Genomic DNA, 18,314 nt, shown 5'->3' on the forward strand with positions numbered 1-18,314 from the left:
TAATCACCTCATATACATGTGAAAGCTGGACAATGAATAAGAAAGATCAACGAAGAATCAATGCATTTGAATTACAGTTTTGGTGAAGAATATTGAATAGATCAAGGATGGCCAAAGGAACAAACAAATCTGTCTTGACAGAGGTGTAGCCAGAAAGCACCTTAGAATGGAAGCTGGCAAGACTCAGTCTCATATATTTTGAACATATCATCAGAAGGGACCAAACCAAAAACTCACCGCCATTCAGTCCATTTCAACGAATGGTGAATGATCCTAGGGCGTGTTAGAAAGCCCCATTCAATCAGAAAGTTTCATTTTTCTGCTTCTGGGAAACTGGTAAGTTTGAGCTACTGACCTTGTGATTAGCAAGCAGCATAACTCCTAACCCATTATGCCACCATGCACGTTTCAGGAAGGACTAGTCTCTGGGAAAGAGGGTCAGTGAAAAGGGGAAGATCATCACAGAAATGGATTGACACAGTGGCTGCAACAATGGGACCAACGATACTGACAATTTGGGGCATGGCATATGACTGGGCCATGCATTGTTCTGTTGTACATAATATTTCTATGACTATTCTGATCCTTATACAATGTATGTCCTTCCTAGAGATTTTCACTCGAAGCTGAAGCCTATAGAAATATTTTATTAGTATAATGTCATTTTTCCTATCCTGAAATTTTTTAGGGAAGGTTTAAAGCACCTTATATTATTGGTAGGAGAAAGGACCAAATATAAATGGAAAAAGACAGCAGAGGTGTGAAGGGTTAAAAACGCTTGTGATGTAGATGAAGCCTTTAATATACATTTGCCCCAGGTGGGCCCCACAGCAAGAAATCAATATCTCCAAGGAACATGCATCTCCCATTAAAACAGGGGGAAGATTAGTAGCCTGTTCAAATTCACGAGCAATTTATACAGGAAAAACACCCCAAAATTCATTGTATGGCTAAGAAAAAAAAAAAGCCAAGGCAAGAAAATTTCAGTCAAGGATAGAAAGGATGGTTCTTAAACACGACTTGTTTAAAGAATTCGCCTCATGCTCTGCAGGGTAAATAAATAAATAAAATAACATTCCTTCATCTAAAGTTTTGTAGTAAACTTCGGAGAAGCTGAATAGATCAGAGAACGTAGATTAAAGGTTACAAAACAACTCTTTCCCCTATATGTATAGCTACCCAAACCTCTGAGGTGAGCTAACTGGGCTTTGTAAATTAAAATAGTGACTTTCTGTCAATTCGAAGAAAACGAGTGGACAAGAAAAAATGACAGAAAATAAGGGGAAAAATTAAAATGGAAATAGTATGCGAAATAGGCTACGGTTGTTTAAATAATCTAGATTAACAAGCAACTATTGAAATGTTTCTGAGAAAACATGAGCATTGATCTTACAGCTAAAATTAAAAAATATCACATACCCTTTTAAAAACATCTGCCCCCAAATGTCCATTTAAAGAGACACATTATTTTCTATGTAAGTATCAGACATTCTTCTTTTTCACTTATGACCATAGTGAGCTCTGGTGATGTAATGACTTATGCCTTGGCTCATTCTCGTTCTCTCTCCGCCGCCCCCACCCCCATGGTCGGCAGTTCAAAACCACCGGCTCCTCTGCGGGAGAAAGACTACGCTTTCTACTCCTGCAAACAGTTGCAGCTGGAAAACCCACCGGGGGTCACTATGAGTCAGGACTGATTCAATGGCAGTGAGTGTGTGCCGGAGATCAACTACCTATGTAAACACACAACATCTTAGGACAGAAGTCCCACGGCTGAGCTGGACACAGCGTATACACGCTCCCTTAAATGACTGTGTCCCTGATGATCCCAATAGAGGCCAGCTGAAAGGCATCGGAAGCAAGGGCATTCCTCTAAGATATACAACCTCTTTGGACATTTCTTGCAATGAACATTCAATATAACATTGACTAATCCTGCACAGACAGGATGATAGGCTGAGTGTTGGCTACGCAGCACGGTGCTGCCTACGCACCACCCCTCTCCCTCCCTCTGCCGCTGCAGTTCACATCCGCTGGGATCGTGGGCAAAAATCTCTTCTCCCCAAATCCAAGTCTTGGTGGATGATCCCAGGGAAAGGCAGAGGTAGTTTGGGCGGTTCCCAGGAAGGGTCGGGCTCTCCAATTTCCTGAGCTTGATCCCCAAGGAGAAAAGCGCGTCTGGGATTTAGATTTCCCCTGGAAAAGTTGTTGGGTGGCCAAGGGGGACTGAGACGCAGGTCATTCTGGGCGCTTCCAGAGCGCCTTGAGACTCACGGTGCTGGATCGTCCTCAGAAGGCTCGCAAGGAGCACCTTCGGGGCCGGGTCGTCTCGGAACCGGCGGACCGCTGGCTGGTGGAGCGCTCCGGGAACCTCGAGCCGGGCGGCGGGCAGCGGCTCCCGGACTTGGCTGCCCGCGAGGTGGGAGGAGGGCGCGCCCTCAGGGAGCTCGGGGCGCGGGGTGGGACAGCCCAGCTCCCCGCTGGCCCGGTTCCGTGGGGAAGCGGGGGCCCGACGTGCTAACCATCTGCACTTTCTCCGCAGGACCCGATGGATGCTGAAGGGGGCCACAACGGAAGAGCAGGGGGCTTGGAACTGGGCAAGAAAAGGTAGCCGGTTTGTTTCATTTTCTTAGCTTCGATGACTTGCAGAGACCATGGGCTGCTAGCTTTTAGCTCGGAAACAATCTCACGACTCTTCTTTTAAGAAAGCCAGCCTTGGGAAGAGGTTGCCCTGCGTGGAGCAGGAGTCCCATGGCCGAGTTGTGCACAGCACAGACTACGTCCTCCCTTAGCTCGCCCGCCCTAGACAGGCCAATGCTGGCATCCTTTTTGGTCCGTTTTTTTTTTTTTTAAACTTGTTTCACAAGCGACTTTGCACCCTCAGCTTTCTGCTCTCGGTGCTCTTTGAGTTGCACTTTCATGGTTCTGGTAAAGCAAAACCACATAAACATCGCGTGTTTGTGGACAAGTGGAGAAGGCCAAAGCTATATTTAGGTGGTATTTATTTTTAACAGGATAACTAATGTCTGGCACTTGTAAAAGAATTCTTGAAAGGGGGAGATTGGGAACTACCAAACGGGTTAGTTTAAAAGGCTGTGAGAATCCCTGGTAATTGGTAATGTAATGATATGGAGGGGGGGCTATTTTTTTAAATGTTGTGGTCTATACAGGAAATACGAAGCTTCACAGTAGCTTCGTTGGCTGTAGGAAATTGTAAGGTTAAAAATAAATGTTGCTCATATTGATATTTGTATATGCCAACATTTTCAGTGTATGAGAACAGAAATTCAAATATGGAAATTAAACCAGATTTTAAAGAGTAATATTACATTTATGTTTTTATTGGAAATTTCAATACGCACTTAGAGATTTTTTTATGGTTCTATTCTGGTCTACAGAAAGGGACATTAACAGTCAGCTGACTTAGTGACCATGTCTTGGCTTTTAAAATGTACCATTTTTCACTAAAACGAACCAGAACTAGAGAGAGAAATGGTACCCAGTTCTCGGAGAGGGAAAATACAAAGTGAGCCAGGATAATCTTGTAGTGCCTGAAAACAAGGAAATCGAGTTTTCAAATGGAGTTGTCAAAGTACACTTGGACCTGCCTTGAACGTCTAGGACAGCTTGAGCGTCAAAAGTAGTAATGACTGTTCATTGTGAACATTGAGTGCCGTCATGGTGTGCTTAGAGAAGGGAGGAGAGAAAAATCAAGGAATGCTCTTTACAGAACAGTGCCTGCCATTATTTTGGAACCTGCGGTTATAATTGGGTCATGTGAGTATAATCAATGGCTTATACTCCATTCAGAAAAAGGTTATATTGCGGAATTTCTCTCTCCCACCCTTAAAATTCTTATTTGTTATAAAAAGGGAACTATGCTCTGACACTGGTGAAATTTTACAATCAGAGCCAAGTGTTCACACCTGGCATTGCCCGTCCAGGTCGAATGGCCTATATTAATAGGCTCTTACTGTGATAGTACTGAGGTATACCTGGGAATAAGTTTTGCAAAAACCATTTGCCCAGTGAAGCCTCTAAAGTGGTGCTGTCCAATAAAAAGCAGGGGCTCACACAAACACATTCTGGTACCAGCTTTAAGAAAAGTAAAAAACATGAAGAAGAAATTAACTTAAATTTTAAAATGTGGTATGTGGGATCCAATACATCCAAATTGCTATCATTTCAAATGCGATACTTTACATTTCCTTTTTCATACGGAGTCTTTTGATTGGGTGTGTATTTTCTATCTATTGCATATCTCTATACTAATCACGTTTCAAGTGCTTAATAGCCCCGTGTGGGTAGTGTCAACTCTATTGGACATCACAGCTCTGGTTTTAACTTTCAACGTAGTAAATAACAGGGAATGAAAGAAGAAACGAAATGACCCTTTAGGAAACTGGCAAATCCAGGATCTAGAACACTCATTCTGTAAGACAACTGTAAGGGTTCCTTTTAGAAAGTCATATAATCAATCAGACGAACAAACAAGAAGAAGCAGAGCTAACTCAAGACTAAAAGAGATTAAAGAGATTGATATCTTTGTGAACCTTCAATATATCAGGGTTCAAATAGAAAATCCTTATAAAAACACTGTTGGAAAATGTGTGGCATGTTAGGTGATATTGGATTGCTATTAATTTTTTAGATGTCATAACGGCAAGATAATATGAAACACCATTATACTTTTCAGTTACTTTCTCATAATACAACAAGATAATAACAACGATAATAATATATGTCTGCTTATGTAGATAAAGAAAATATGGCTGAATCTGGATGATTAAGATGTAGATATTTACTATATTCCTCCAATTTTTTTACTTGAAAAGTTTTCACAATAAAGATTTCCCATAAAGAAAAATACTATACAATGGAAGATAGCTAACCCTCTTTTTGTTTTTAATGTTTCCTTTTATAAATTTGGTAACTTAGAAAAACTAAAAACCGAACTCACTGCCATTGAGTGGATTCTGACTCACAGATGAAAACTGATGGTGTGTTTAATTTTACAAAGAGAGCTTTAGGTGTAAGAAGTATCGAGTATATGTGGATTAAATGGTAAAGAACATTGTAAAAGTTTACATACATTTTCATTTTATTACTGTTTCTTGTTATGGCCAACAGACTTTTCCAAGCTAGGAGGTATTTTTATGCAAGTATTTAAATGTTTAGTTTTTAGTTAAACATTAAACTATGCACATCACTTTGGATTTTAATCTATTCTTAAAGCTACAGCTACTAAATTAAAGGATTCTACAGCAACGTGGCTTGCCTACAATGTGTAATTCTGGTGTAATAGTACTGTGTCGAACATCATCTTTGCAAAGAGTCATCATTAAAATGATGTTGGAGCAATTTCCCTTTGTAAGCTCCGCGGTGCTAGCTGATGGAGGGAGACCAATGACCTTGCAGGGTGGGGTCTCTTTCAGTGTTTGATCGCAGACACCTCAGGAGAGCTTTGTGGTCAGGGGGACAGACAAGTGCACTTGTACTTGTTCCAGGTGGGTGACCTTGGAATGGTTAACTTTTCTTGTCTGCACTTTTCTATTCCACAAAAGGACAGAAGCGCACCTGTCTCATAAAGTTGTTTAAAGGAGTAAATGGAATCGTGCATGGGAAGTGCTTACTTGGCCAGTGTTGAAATATTGTAACTTCCTAGAATAGCCCAATTTTAGAGAAAAGAAATGTAAATAAAAAGCTAAGAGCTAAAGTCAAGTTTTTATGGCTCTTTTTCTCTTCTCATGCTGGTTCCAGAGATACTGAAACCATGTTACGTGGAGCAGGGTGGAGCCAAACCTAAAGCATTGTGTTTGTCTATTTTGTGTGGGTTTATGCCCACCTAGCATCACTCCAAAGCCAAATATGGGCTTACTCTGAACTTTTGTTTTCTTTTAAAGTCACTTCACCGCTACCGGCCTTGTGTAGTATAAAGAACAAAGAAAAATCCGTGTAAAGGTTACTTTTCCATGAACTAGGCTTTAATTTACAAATATGGATGTATAAATGAGGAGGGCTGGTCTGGTATAGTTGGTTTACTTTCTTGTCCTTGGTGGAAGAAACACATTGTAGAAAACATGTGTTACAGAGTTAGATTCATTTGACTCTGGTCTCAAATAATAGTTGACTTTTCTATGCCTGAGGACATCGCTTTTCTACCATAGTTCTCTGGACTGCATTTATTGGCATAATAGCCCATTTATAGCTCCAGACATCCTTTTTAAATTAAATTTGCTCCTCGAGGGTGATTTGATTACTTCTCATTTATCCCCAAATCAGATCATCATGACTCTCCATTAGAAGAGGGAATGATTCTGGATAACATGTAGGAGGCATGTAGGTAGGACATCTACCTTCAGAATGGCTCAGATGACAATTTAGGGGATGAATTCCTATGAACATGAATGACTTTGTAATTGGAATACAAACAGGAAACTTAATTTTAGTACATACTTTTTATAATTGCAAGAGGGTGTGTGTGCTGTTGATCATAGAAAATTAAAAAATATGAAAGGCACAATAAAGAAAACAAGTTGATTGAAATCCCAGCTCCCAATAGTCACATACATATACGTAAACATTTATATCTAAACTTCATAAATGGGGGAAAACTATTATGTTTTTGTGCTGACTATATTTGTATATATCCCTCTATGCCCAGTTTGTCATTAAAGCTCTATAATCTAAGCACTATACTATTAAATAATATAAACTATATATTATTTTGGTAATTTAAAAATTGTTAATATTTAAAGTTTGTATTATTAATTTTGTTTTTATATTTTTTCAGTAAAAAAGATGAGAAGAAAGAAAAGAGACCAACTGTCAGTGTACTTGCAATGGTGAGTTTTGAATTTATGCACAATTTAAAATGATTTGGAAATTTGACTTACCTTTATCTAAAAGATACTTTTACATGGAAAATATATTCTGGAGAGAGGAAGTAAACTGAGTTTATGTCAATCACAGCTTGCCACATGGCCTGAGTCTCAACAACTACCCGTGCTGACTTAGATTTCAGTATTCTTTAATTGATCATGTAGCCACCATTCGTTTATCCAGACAAGCACCTCTCCTAAGGATCATCTTGAGAGGATGGAGAGAAGAGACCAGCCACTATGCGTGTAGTTCAGCCGAGGGCATGTGTGCAAAGTACTATGTCATAAATGAATGTGAAATCTTGGCAAGTTTGTGATCAAAGTGCCAAACCCATCAACCTGCTGCTGTCCAGTTGATTCTGACTCACAGTCACCCCATAGGACAGACTAGAGCTGCCCCATAGGTTTACAAGGCTATGATCTTTATGAGGAGTGTTGGTGGCGCCGTGGGCTAGGCATTGAGTTGCCAACCACAACGTTGGCTGTTTAAACCCATCAACTACCCCTTGGGGAAAAGTTGAGGCTGTCCGCTTTCCTAAAGATTTACTGTCTCTGAAATCCTTTTTGGGGTTTCTATGAGTCTGAATCGTAGTATGAAGTAAATATGTTGCCCCTAAAATATCAAAATCAAGGATATTATTCTGAGGACTAAGGAAAATACCATTGATCCAAGCAATGGTATTTTCAATCAACTCATATGGCTGTAAGAGTAGGACACTGAATAAGGAAGACCAAAGAAAAATCAATGTATTTGAACTATGGTGTGAGCAAAGAATATTGAAAGTTCCCTGGACAGTAAAGGAGAAACAAACAAAATATCTGTCTTGGAAGAAGTATAATCAGAATACTCCTTAGAGGCAAGGATGGCAAGACTTCCTGTCACGAAATTTGGCCATATTGTCAGGAAAAGACCAGTCCCTGGAGAAGGACATGATGCTTGGCAAAGTGGAGGGGCCGTGAGAAAGAGGAATGCCCTTGAGAAAATGGAGGCAATGGATTGACGCAAGGCTCTCCTGGGGCCCCTCAGCTCCCCAGGCATCCATGAGAGTAAATGTTAACAATGGCTTATTTATTCCTTTTTCTTTTTCATGCCATAGCTTCTGGGTGGCAAATTGCTGAAATTCTAAAATATGGTAACCTTAATAGAATTCTTGATCTCACGTTCTAGTTGTGTGGAAATTTTCTAGTCATTACAAAAATTTTTCTTTAATCTCATTTGTGGCTGGTTGATTACTTCTATCTACCTGGATTCTTGCTACTGCTTTTTTTCTCTCTCTAAGAGTGAATAATTACATGCATTATTGGGATGAGAGCCTGGCAGACTATGAACCAAGCTAAGTCTTGCAGAACGCATCCTGTGATCCAGTCATGACTTCCCAGGGGGCTGGGGGCGAGTATACTGCCTTGTAAGGTGGAACTTGGTGAAGTCAATATAAAATCAGTTAAGTGGGAAACAACAGTCATGTGACATTCACACTGAGCACTTGGTGTCTGTCTTACATCAGTGGTTCCCAAAGTAGGTCCTCCCACCCCCTGGGGTACACTGGAACAATCCAGGGGGGATACAGAAGTAGATACCTACACTTGATCCTGGATTCTGCACTTCAGTACAAATGTTTTTTGGAGAACACTGAGTCTTTTTGTTTTCTTTCTTACTTTAAAGGGGGCAGAAGGTCAAATAAGGTTGGGGACCTATGTCTTCATGGGATCATCCAGTGCCATAGCTGCTCCTGATACAGATATTCTCTTATTCTGCTTCCACCCCCTTGGGGAGTTTTGAGACAAGATTATATACTTTTTATATTCTCCAAAAGATTTGTTGAATGACCAGGTGACAGTGTGTTTGTTTCAGATTTCATTCTTATGCTGGAACGGAAAGAAACTATTCTTTTTAAAGCTTGATTTGTTCCTAAAATTGAATTTCCTTTCTAACATTTGGAGACCAAAACATTTCTGCCTTTTGTAGTTTCAACTACTTGCCGTTGAGCCAACTACGCCTCATGGCAGCCCCCCGGTGTGTCTGGGGAGAACTGTGTTCCATGGGACTTTCCAAGGCTGTGCTCGCTCTGACAGAGACCACCAGGTCCGCTTTCCAAAAGCACTTCTGGGTGGATTCACACCACTCAGCTTTTGCTTAAGAGCTGAGCTCTGAACAATTTGTGCCACTCCAAAATTCCTTTGGTTGTATACTTTGTATTACTTTTAGTTCAAATTAAACAGAGAGAGAGAGAGAGAGAGAGAGAGAGAGAGAGAGAGAGAGAGAGAGAGAGAGAGAGAGAGAGAGAGAGAGAGAGAGACCCAGAGAAGGTAGGTAATGTACTCAGAATCAAAGAGTCACACAGCTAATAAGGGGCAACCACAGACTTGTCCAGACCTGCCTGCTCTAGAGGCAGCACTTTTTAACAACCTAAATTGTTTATGATGGTTCAACTGCTACCTGCTGGAAATAAAGAGTTGTTTGTGACACTGTTATCTTCTGGCCACCTCATCGTTCCTTAGTCACTGAAGATTTTGCCACCTGGCTCCCAGTCTCCCTTTTTACCCAGGGTGCTCCTGCCATCTTGTTGGACTTTTATAGTTATAGGAAAACCACTCCTTGACCTTATCTCTTACCCTCTTTACCCTAGCCACCCACTCCTATGCTTACATCCTGGATTTTGTTGTTATTTGAAACTAATGTAACTTCCAAAGTGACCCCTTCAATTGCCAGCGCTGTGGCATCTGCCATGTCCTCCCCGTTCAGTGTGCTCACTGTTCTCTCTGGGATCTTCAGTCCACGGACCCTTCTCTTCTCCCCAACCTCTTCCCACCTTTGTTATCTTTCTTTCTGGGCTTACTATTGGGAAGATCATTTTAGTTTTCTCTTGCCCAAACAACATATTTTCACCTGTGCTTTGTCACATGCCCAACCTATGGTGGTCTGAACTCTCCCACTACCTATCACATTAAGTGTGCACTCTGAAGTGGCTTGTCAGCAGCACTGAGATTGCCCACCATCTTTCTCCTTCGTTTTGCTTCAGTGATATCCCAATGTACTGAGCTTTCTCCCCACTCTGCCTTTTCCTTTGGTTCTGGGTCACTTTTACCTGTGAAGTTAGAATTCCTCAAACATTCATCGTAGGACTCAGTAATGGTATTGACATTTTTCTAGCACCACACAGCTATGTACAAATTGTTTATTGACTCTCATAAAGAACTCCTCTTGCCTTATTCATTTTGAATAATGTTGCTACTTTTGATTTTATTTCTGGTGGAACCCTCAATCATTCATCGTTATCTTCCCTTAAGGACTTTGGCATTTGATTGCTCCTACTTCCCTCATCTAAGTTCTGGGTGTCCTAGGTGTGTTGGCAACCTTATAAATGATCTAGTCATCATCATAGCCTTAGCATTCTTTGACCTCTTTAGTTCCAATAACCTGCATCCATGCTTCACTCTACCTTTTCCATAGTGGCCCTTCTAATTTAGTCCTTGTGACACACCAAGTATATTTCTCTCCTGTATCTTTGCTTGCTCTTTCCACATCTCACCTGACTTCCTGCATCATCCCTGCCTCTGAGTTGTCAACTCTGATGCTTCTTTCTCAAGGAGACCTTCCTTTACCAGTCACTTGAAACCAACGCTCCCTGCCCATCGCTGTGACGAGGTACCTTATGTGATATTTTTTCTGAATGCACACCGTTGTCTGATTGCTTGTTTATATGTTCATCTGTCTACTTCCTGTATATAAGCTCCGTGGAGTGACGATATGTTTTACTCACTGTTGTGTACCAAGTGGAACACTGGCGTCATAGGGGTTATGCATTGGGCCACGATCTCCAAAGTCAGTGGTTTGAAACCACCAGCTGCTCCTTGGGAGAAAGACAGGGCTTTCTACAACCTTAAGGAGTTTCAACCTCAGAAATTCACCGGGGCAGTTCTAGCTTGTCCTATAGTGTCGCTTTGAGTCAGCATTGACTTGGTGGCAGTGAGTTGGGGTCTTTTTTTGTGTGTACTAAGGCCCTAGAACTTTAATAAGTACTGAGATATTCAAAGACAGTTGAATGGATCTATATTATCTCTTTTCTATTATTTGTGTCTTAGGACTTGTCTTATTCACTGTTGTTTTCAGTACCTAAGAACTAAGCCTGCCCCTTATTAGCTGTTTAACATTCTTTTTGAAAAGGTGTTTAAAATTGTGAAACACATGGTGATTTATATTTCAGATCATCAATTTTGTAGTCAACAACTTAGAATACTTATCAAAGTCCCCAATAGCTTACCCTCCCCTCCACAATAAATGTCTGTTCTCTCTCTGGAACACTTGCTTTCCCATCACTCACGCTACTACCTGTCTACCCTCTACCACCTGTCTACTCTCTGCCTCTACATTTGGCTTCTTCTACCAGTGGTTCCAGCAGTATGTTGCCAGAGGTTCAGGCTGGTTTCAGAAGAGGACGTGGAACGATGCGATGTCAGTCATATTTTATTACAGTTTGCACATTCTGTTGGGTGACCTCTCTTTGGAATGGACACAAATATGGATCTCTTTCAGTAGGATTAGCCCAGTAGCTATTTTCCCAATTTCCTGGCACAGGTGAGTGATTCTAATGCCTCATCAGCTTTTTGAAACATTTTGAATGACATTCCATATATTTGGAGTATCATTGCTGATATCAGATGAATCTTGGCTAAAAGCTGAGAATGCCAGAAAGATGTTTACTTGTGCAACTGTGTAAACCATTATAAATTACACATAGCTTTGAGAAGAATGGGAATTCCAGAACACTTCATTTCGTTCATGTGGAACTTGTACATGGATCAAGAGGCAATTGTATGAACAGAACAAGGGAATACTGCATGGTTTAAAATTAGAAAAGGTTTATAAAATGAGCTGATACCAAGGGCTCAAGTAGAAAGAAAATGTTTTGAAAATGATGGCAACAAATGTGCTAGACACAATGGATGGATGTATGGCTTGTGATAAGAGCTGTAAAAGCCCCCAATAAAATGATTTTTAGAAATCAGGAACGGTGTGTGCGCCACAGTTGTACCTTCTCATCTTACGTATTCAATCTGTATGCTGACCAAACAAGGAGAGAAGCTGAATTACATGAAGAGAAATGCAGCAACAGGATTGGAGGAAGGCTTATTAACGACTTGTGATATGCACATCACACAACTTTGCTTTCTGAAAGTAAGGAGGACCTACACTTGCTTTTGAAGCTCAAAGATTGCAGCCTTCAGTATGGATAACAACTCGATGTGAAGAATAGCAAAATCCTCACAACTGGACCAGTAGGTAACAAACATCATGATAAATGGAAAGAATCTTAAAGCTGTCAAAGATGTAATCTTGCTTAGATCCACAATCGGTGCTCATGGGAGCATCAGTATGAGATCAAATGACTCATTGAATTGGATAAACCTGCACAAGGTTTTCTTTAAAGTGTTGAAAAACAAGGATGTCACTTGGAGAACTAAGGTATGCCGGACTCAAGCTGTGGTATTTTCAGTCACTTCATATGCGTGTGAAAGTTGGGCCCTGAATAAGGAAGGTGGAAGAAGAATCAATGGGTTGGACTTCTGGTGCTGGAAGACAGTACTGAGAGTAATGTAGTCTTCCAAAAATAAAGACAAATCTGTGTTGGAAGAAGTACAGTGAGAATGGTCCTCAGAGGCAAGGGCAGTAAGCCTTAGTCTCACATACTTTGGACATGTCAGAGAGACTAGTCCCTGGGGAAGGACATCATGGTAAGGTAAGGGGCAGTGAAAACGAAGAAGGCCCTCCAGGAGATGGATTGATATAGTGGCTGCAACAATGGGCTCAACCATAAGAATAATTGTGAGGTGATGCAGGACTGGGCAACAACACCCTCTACCAGTGTTCCCAAAGTGGGTGATGTTTACACACACACACACACACACACACATACACATGCATAGATACATATACATACTGGTGTGTGTGTATATATATATATATATATATATATATATATATATATATATATATATATATATATATGTATAAAGTTGGATTCCAACAGGCAGGATTTTGTGGAGAATTTTTGGATCTGTGTTCATAAGGGACAGTGCTCTGTAAGGGTGTATATTAGTGATGCCTTTGCCTGCTTTTGGTGTCAGGGTTATGCCTGCTTCAGAAAGTGAGTTTGGGAGTTTGCTGTCCTTTTCTATGCTTTGGAATCGTTTGCGTAGAGGTATGCCAACTCTTCTCTGAATGCTTGGTAGAATTCCCCAAATGAAACCTGCTGGCCCTAGATGTTTTTCTGTTTGAAGATTTTTAATGACATGATCTATTCTTTTTTTATGATTCTGGACTTAACATTCATTTGGATGCTTAATGAATGGGTGAGTTCACCGACTCTCCTCTCCAACGCATACACCCTGGTAAGATGAGATTGTCCCTCTGGCCTGCTGAAGAGTAAACTGCTCTCCTGCCAGCCTCCTCTACCTCTAGGCCTACTTTCCGCACAGATCAACCTTCCTTGTATGTGGTTTGGGTTCACCTGCTGTCTATTTCCTGCCAGTATCTAACTGAATGTATTTCATTTCCTTTTATTTTTAGTCCCAATTGTAATGTTTATCTTGCAGCTCATCTGATGTGGGACAACTTTCTTTTTGTCTATTCTTTTGAGCTTCTGAAAGTCATACTCTCTTTTACATTTCCAAAACTAATAGTGCTTAGATTATATTTCATGCTTACTAAAAATTCCTAGGATTAAGTTTAATTTTTGTCCTTATAACAATTATGTGAGTTTTGCTCGGTTTGTAAATATTTTCAATTTATAAATACAGAGCAGATATTAAGGGATTTGTTCCCAATGCCCCTGATGTCTCCTTCCTATCAAGTGACAGAATGAGGACATTTGATAGAACTTCTGCTCTTCTCAGTATTATTTATCACTTTCCTCATGTCCCCTCCGTACTCCTTTCCAGAAGTCAATCCTGCCTTACTTAAAGAGAAATGTGAGGCTCTGGACGCTCTTGACTTTGGTCCTATTTTTGTGCTTACTCTTACCTTTTTCTTTCTCTCCTGAGATGAATAAATATACTTCCACCTGTTTGAGAACTGTCTTCCCTTTACCAGGTTTGCATTTTGTACTGTGAAATATGTCAACCCTGTAGAGTGGATAGTAGAGTTCACATACTCACACAACCATATACCTATCATCTGTTTCTAATACTTGTTAACATCTGTTGTTATATGTTTTATATGGAATTTTTATATAATGTGCTGTTTTACATTTCACTACCTCATTGCATATCACCTAAAGACTCCCTGTAAAGTTTTTTTCCTACAAAACATACTATTATTATCATACATTGTAAAATGAACCACAGTTCTTCAATGTTATTTAATGGCCAGCCCTTACATAAAGTTTCCCACTTGTTCATATATACATATTATAGATGTATGTTAATGTGTTTGGTCATTCATCTTTTTCTTGATGCTTCCACACTTTACATTGCAAGCTTGAAAGAAATCCCAATTTTCAACAAGTATCCTCTTTCTTGCCTCTACTTGCTTCTAAACACTTGGTTAGAGCAATCACCATCTCTGAGATGGTTTTCCACAAAGATGGGAATGACTATTTGCTGAATTTTGTGTCTACTGTGATACAATGCTGACATAGAGTGTAGTATATTGTGTATACTTTTGCGTTGCCTTCCTCCATCTGTGTAAACTCTTGGTAAGGCAATTATTAAGTCTTTGCTATTTATTTTTGGCTCCTAGCAAGCATTTACTAATTGTTTACATTAATAACCTGCTTGTTTCTATGATGGCCAATGATTAGTCCTGGAAATAAAAAGGATTGGTTTGTGGCAGTGGTGAAAAGAGAAATTTCTGGATGCCAAGTTTCTTTCTGTACCGAATAGTTTGACATTTTGTCTGCATTCATGGAATCTGAAAACTAGTAAGAGATGTTTTTAGAGTATAAAAATTATATGTCAATAAAATTTTTATTGCAAATGCTTAAGAATATATTGAAGTCTCTGAGTGTTGTGAACAGTTAGTGCACTTGACAGGTAACTGATATTGGAGTCAACTCAGAGGGTACTTTGAAAGAAAGATCTGATGATTTCTGCCTACAAGTTCACCTAGCGAACAATCTGACTGTGATGCACACGGAGTCTTTATGAGGTGCAGAATCAACTGATCATGTGGTTTCTTTCTTTATGGATGTACGAGGTATGCTTACAACCACAAGCATCAACTTTCTGTCATCACACTAGCCAATACACATTTTCGTGCCTCAAAAGTGAGACTTGTTTTGTGGATATATTTGACCCGCTGATTCCAAAAATGGCACCCGCTTTCTCCTAGTAGCTCCAGCTTTTGAGATACAGAATATGTGCCATGTCCTACTTTTCACTCTGATGCCCATCCAACATCAGGATAGGTTAATGTAGTCTTAGCTAGCCTGAGGTAGCGGATGTGTGCGCCAGCTTTATTTCAAGTAGCTTGTGTTGTATTAAATATTTAGGTCAAGTTACACTTCCTATGGTGCCCTTTGATTCAAAGATATATTTGAGCAGTGCAAAGCCTATGAACTGGAATTTCCCCCAAGTCTCATTTTACCTTAATTAAGAATGGATTAGCAGGCAGTTCCAATTTGTTATCTTTAAAAGGGGCTGCACAACAACAGAACTTGAACTGTTTATAGGCTTTTCCATTTTTGTCAGTGAATTTCTTTTGTTATTGTTATTTTGTTGTTGTTATTGTTTTGTTGGTTTTGACTTCCTTCATTGTTTTATTTGGCTTTGCCTGTTTTTGGCACTTATTAATGTATCTGCATGTCTATCTAGTTAAGATAGGCGGGATAAATAATTCGGAGATGAAAAGAATGGGACCAATGGTTCCAAGTGGAGGCAGGAGAAAGGAAGGGGGTGGGGGACTAACCCAGGGACCAGGGAACAACTAGTGAACTAAAATTGATGGAAGGAAGGTTGTAGGATCCCTAGTGGGGCTTAATCAAGGGCAATGTAGCAGCGAGGAATTACTAAAGCTGAATGAAGGCCGAACATGATGGTGGAACAAAAGGGAAATAAAAAGAAATAGACGAAAGAACCAGGAAGCAAAGGACATTTATAGAGGCCTAAATACAGGCTTGTATATATATATATATAAAAATCAAGAGGGGAATATATATATATATATATATATATATATAAATCAAGAGGGGAATAGAACTATGTACTCATATCTATATGTTAAGAATTAAGGTTGCAGATGAAGGGAGTCCTCAACATAAGAACACGTTGTTCTCGAACAATCCAGCGTTCTGTGATGCTCACCTTCCCGACGTGATCACTGAAGGCAAAATAGGTGCATAAACAAATGTGGTGCAGAAAGCTGAAGGTGCCTCGCTATCAAAAGATAAAGCGTCTGGGGTCTTAAAGACTTGAAGATAAACAAGCAGCCATCTAGCTCAGAAGCAACAAAACCCACATGGAAGAAGCACACCAGCTTGTGTGATCATGAGATATTGATTGGATCAGGTATTAGGCATCTAAGACCCAGAACAAAACTATACCCAATGTGAATTGGAGTAGGGGGGCATGGAATGGATACTCAATGCCCATCTGTACATCCCCTCACAGAGGGCTCACCGGGAAGAGATGAACCAGTCAGGGTGCAGTATAGCACTGATGAAACATAAAACTTTCCTCTAGTTCTTTGGTGCCTCCTTTCCCCCACTATCATGACCTCAATTCTACCTTACAAGTCGGATTAGACCAGAGCATGCACACTACTACAGATAAGAGTCCACAACACGGGGAATCCAGCACGGATAACCCCCTCAACAATGAGAGTAGAGATACCAGTAGAGGTTAGGGGATGGTGGGGTGGGGGTGGTGGAAGGGGGAATTGATCACAAGGATCAATCTAGAACCCCCTCCCAGGGGGACAAATAGTGGAAAAGTGGGTGATGGGTGACGGAGGACAGTGTAAGATATGGCAATAATGATCTATAACTTTTCAAGTGTTCATGAGGGAGGGTGTGGGGAGGGAGGGGGAAGAAATGGGGAGCTGACATCAGGGGCTCAAGTGGAAGGAGAATGTTTTGAAAATGATGATGGTGGCAGATGTGCAAATGTGCTTGACACCCTGCATGAATGTATGGACGGTGATAAGAGATGTAAAATCCCCCAATAAAAGTATTTGGAAAGAAGGCGGGGGGCAGAAATAAGAGGTCACAGCGGGTTATGTTTGACTGCTGAGAACACGCACAGCTATTTGAGCCTACCCCCCGCTCTGCAAGAGAGCTCCCACAAAGATTTCCAGCCTCCACCCCACCGAAGTTCCACTCCTCCCCACGGGCTCATTATGAGTCGTAATCGACTGACTGGTAGTGAATTTGGTACAATAAACAGAGATTCAAATGTTCTAAAACCCAAAATGGGTCTGTCAGAGTTCAAAATGTTCCAGTCTTGGTATAAGATGACACAACCCTTCTATCTGTACACAAACATTCCTAAAATTAGAATTTTTTATAAGGAAGTTTGGAGTCCAATTCACCTCTGAAACATTAAATGTGAATAATCCATTGGCTTCTATATACTAAAATATGTCTGAAAGCCTACTGCATAACCATTTAGATCTTCAAACTATTTATGAAAATTGCTATGAAGTCTTATATTTTCAACACTCTAAATTTCCCCCACACCTTCCATATATGTGTCTTTTAAATTTTCTTTTTATTTTTTTACTCTTCTCGGGCTGCGTTCTAGTGTTGCAGTATCTAATTTGTATATATTGCTGTCTCCCATAGCAAAAAGAAAAACCTACTGCCATCTAACTGATTTATAGTGACCGTATAGGGCAGAGAAGAACTTCACTTTTGGGTTTCCAAATCTTTTAAATTCTGCAGGGTGACTGGCAGGTTTGAACCACTGACCTCATGATTGACAGCTTAATGTGTAACCAACCAGCAACCACAGATCCATATACAGCTTCCTTTGGCAATCCCTTAATACATAATTCTTTTTCAAATGCGTATTGTCTTTTTGTCTCATCCTATAATGGATCTGAATTCTTCTCATATAAAATATAACTTAATAGATGAAAATATATTGGCACATATCTAAGAAACTAGGCCTGGTGCAGTCTATCTAATGCAATTTTCTGAGTTGGTGCCCAAATAATCCCAGGAACAGGCTTAAAAACCAGACACCAAGAAGAGAAAGTTTTTTGGTTGACTGTCACTTCATGACTTGGCTTTTTCTCTTACTTTAAGGACTAGCGTTCACTACTGTCAATAATTGTTCTGCTGTTCATTTCTCCACTTGTCAATTCATTACTTACAATTCCTGTAAGTTCCCTGCTAACTAACTTTAAGATTAGTTTCTGTCTCCTGAAAAGCTCTGTGCAATTTCAGAACACTTGCTCTCTGTTGCTGTTTCTTACGTATCACTGACGTTCTCTGT

The 18,314-nt window shown here is 40.2% G+C and overlaps 1 protein-coding gene across 2 annotated transcripts in view; it reads left to right on the forward strand.

Moving 5' to 3' along the window:
- Positions 1–2,016: 2,016 nt before the first annotated feature.
- Positions 2,017–18,314, forward strand: part of ABCB1 (ATP binding cassette subfamily B member 1) — a 96,156-nt gene continuing 79,858 nt past the window's right edge. The window contains exons 1-3 of one of the 2 annotated variants that reach the window (XM_075558459.1): positions 2,017–2,104; positions 2,543–2,607; positions 6,794–6,845. In XM_075558459.1, the coding sequence (XP_075414574.1) occupies positions 2,549–2,607; positions 6,794–6,845 (111 nt within the window). In that variant the 5' untranslated portion in view covers positions 2,017–2,104; positions 2,543–2,548. Of the gene's footprint in view, positions 2,420–2,542; positions 2,608–6,793; positions 6,846–18,314 lie in introns of both variants that reach the window. The other variant, XM_075558458.1, reaches the window with a different exon arrangement.

Source organism: Tenrec ecaudatus, chromosome 9 (genome assembly GCF_050624435.1).
Source record: "Tenrec ecaudatus isolate mTenEca1 chromosome 9, mTenEca1.hap1, whole genome shotgun sequence".
NCBI classification, from domain to species: domain Eukaryota; kingdom Metazoa; phylum Chordata; class Mammalia; order Afrosoricida; family Tenrecidae; genus Tenrec; species Tenrec ecaudatus.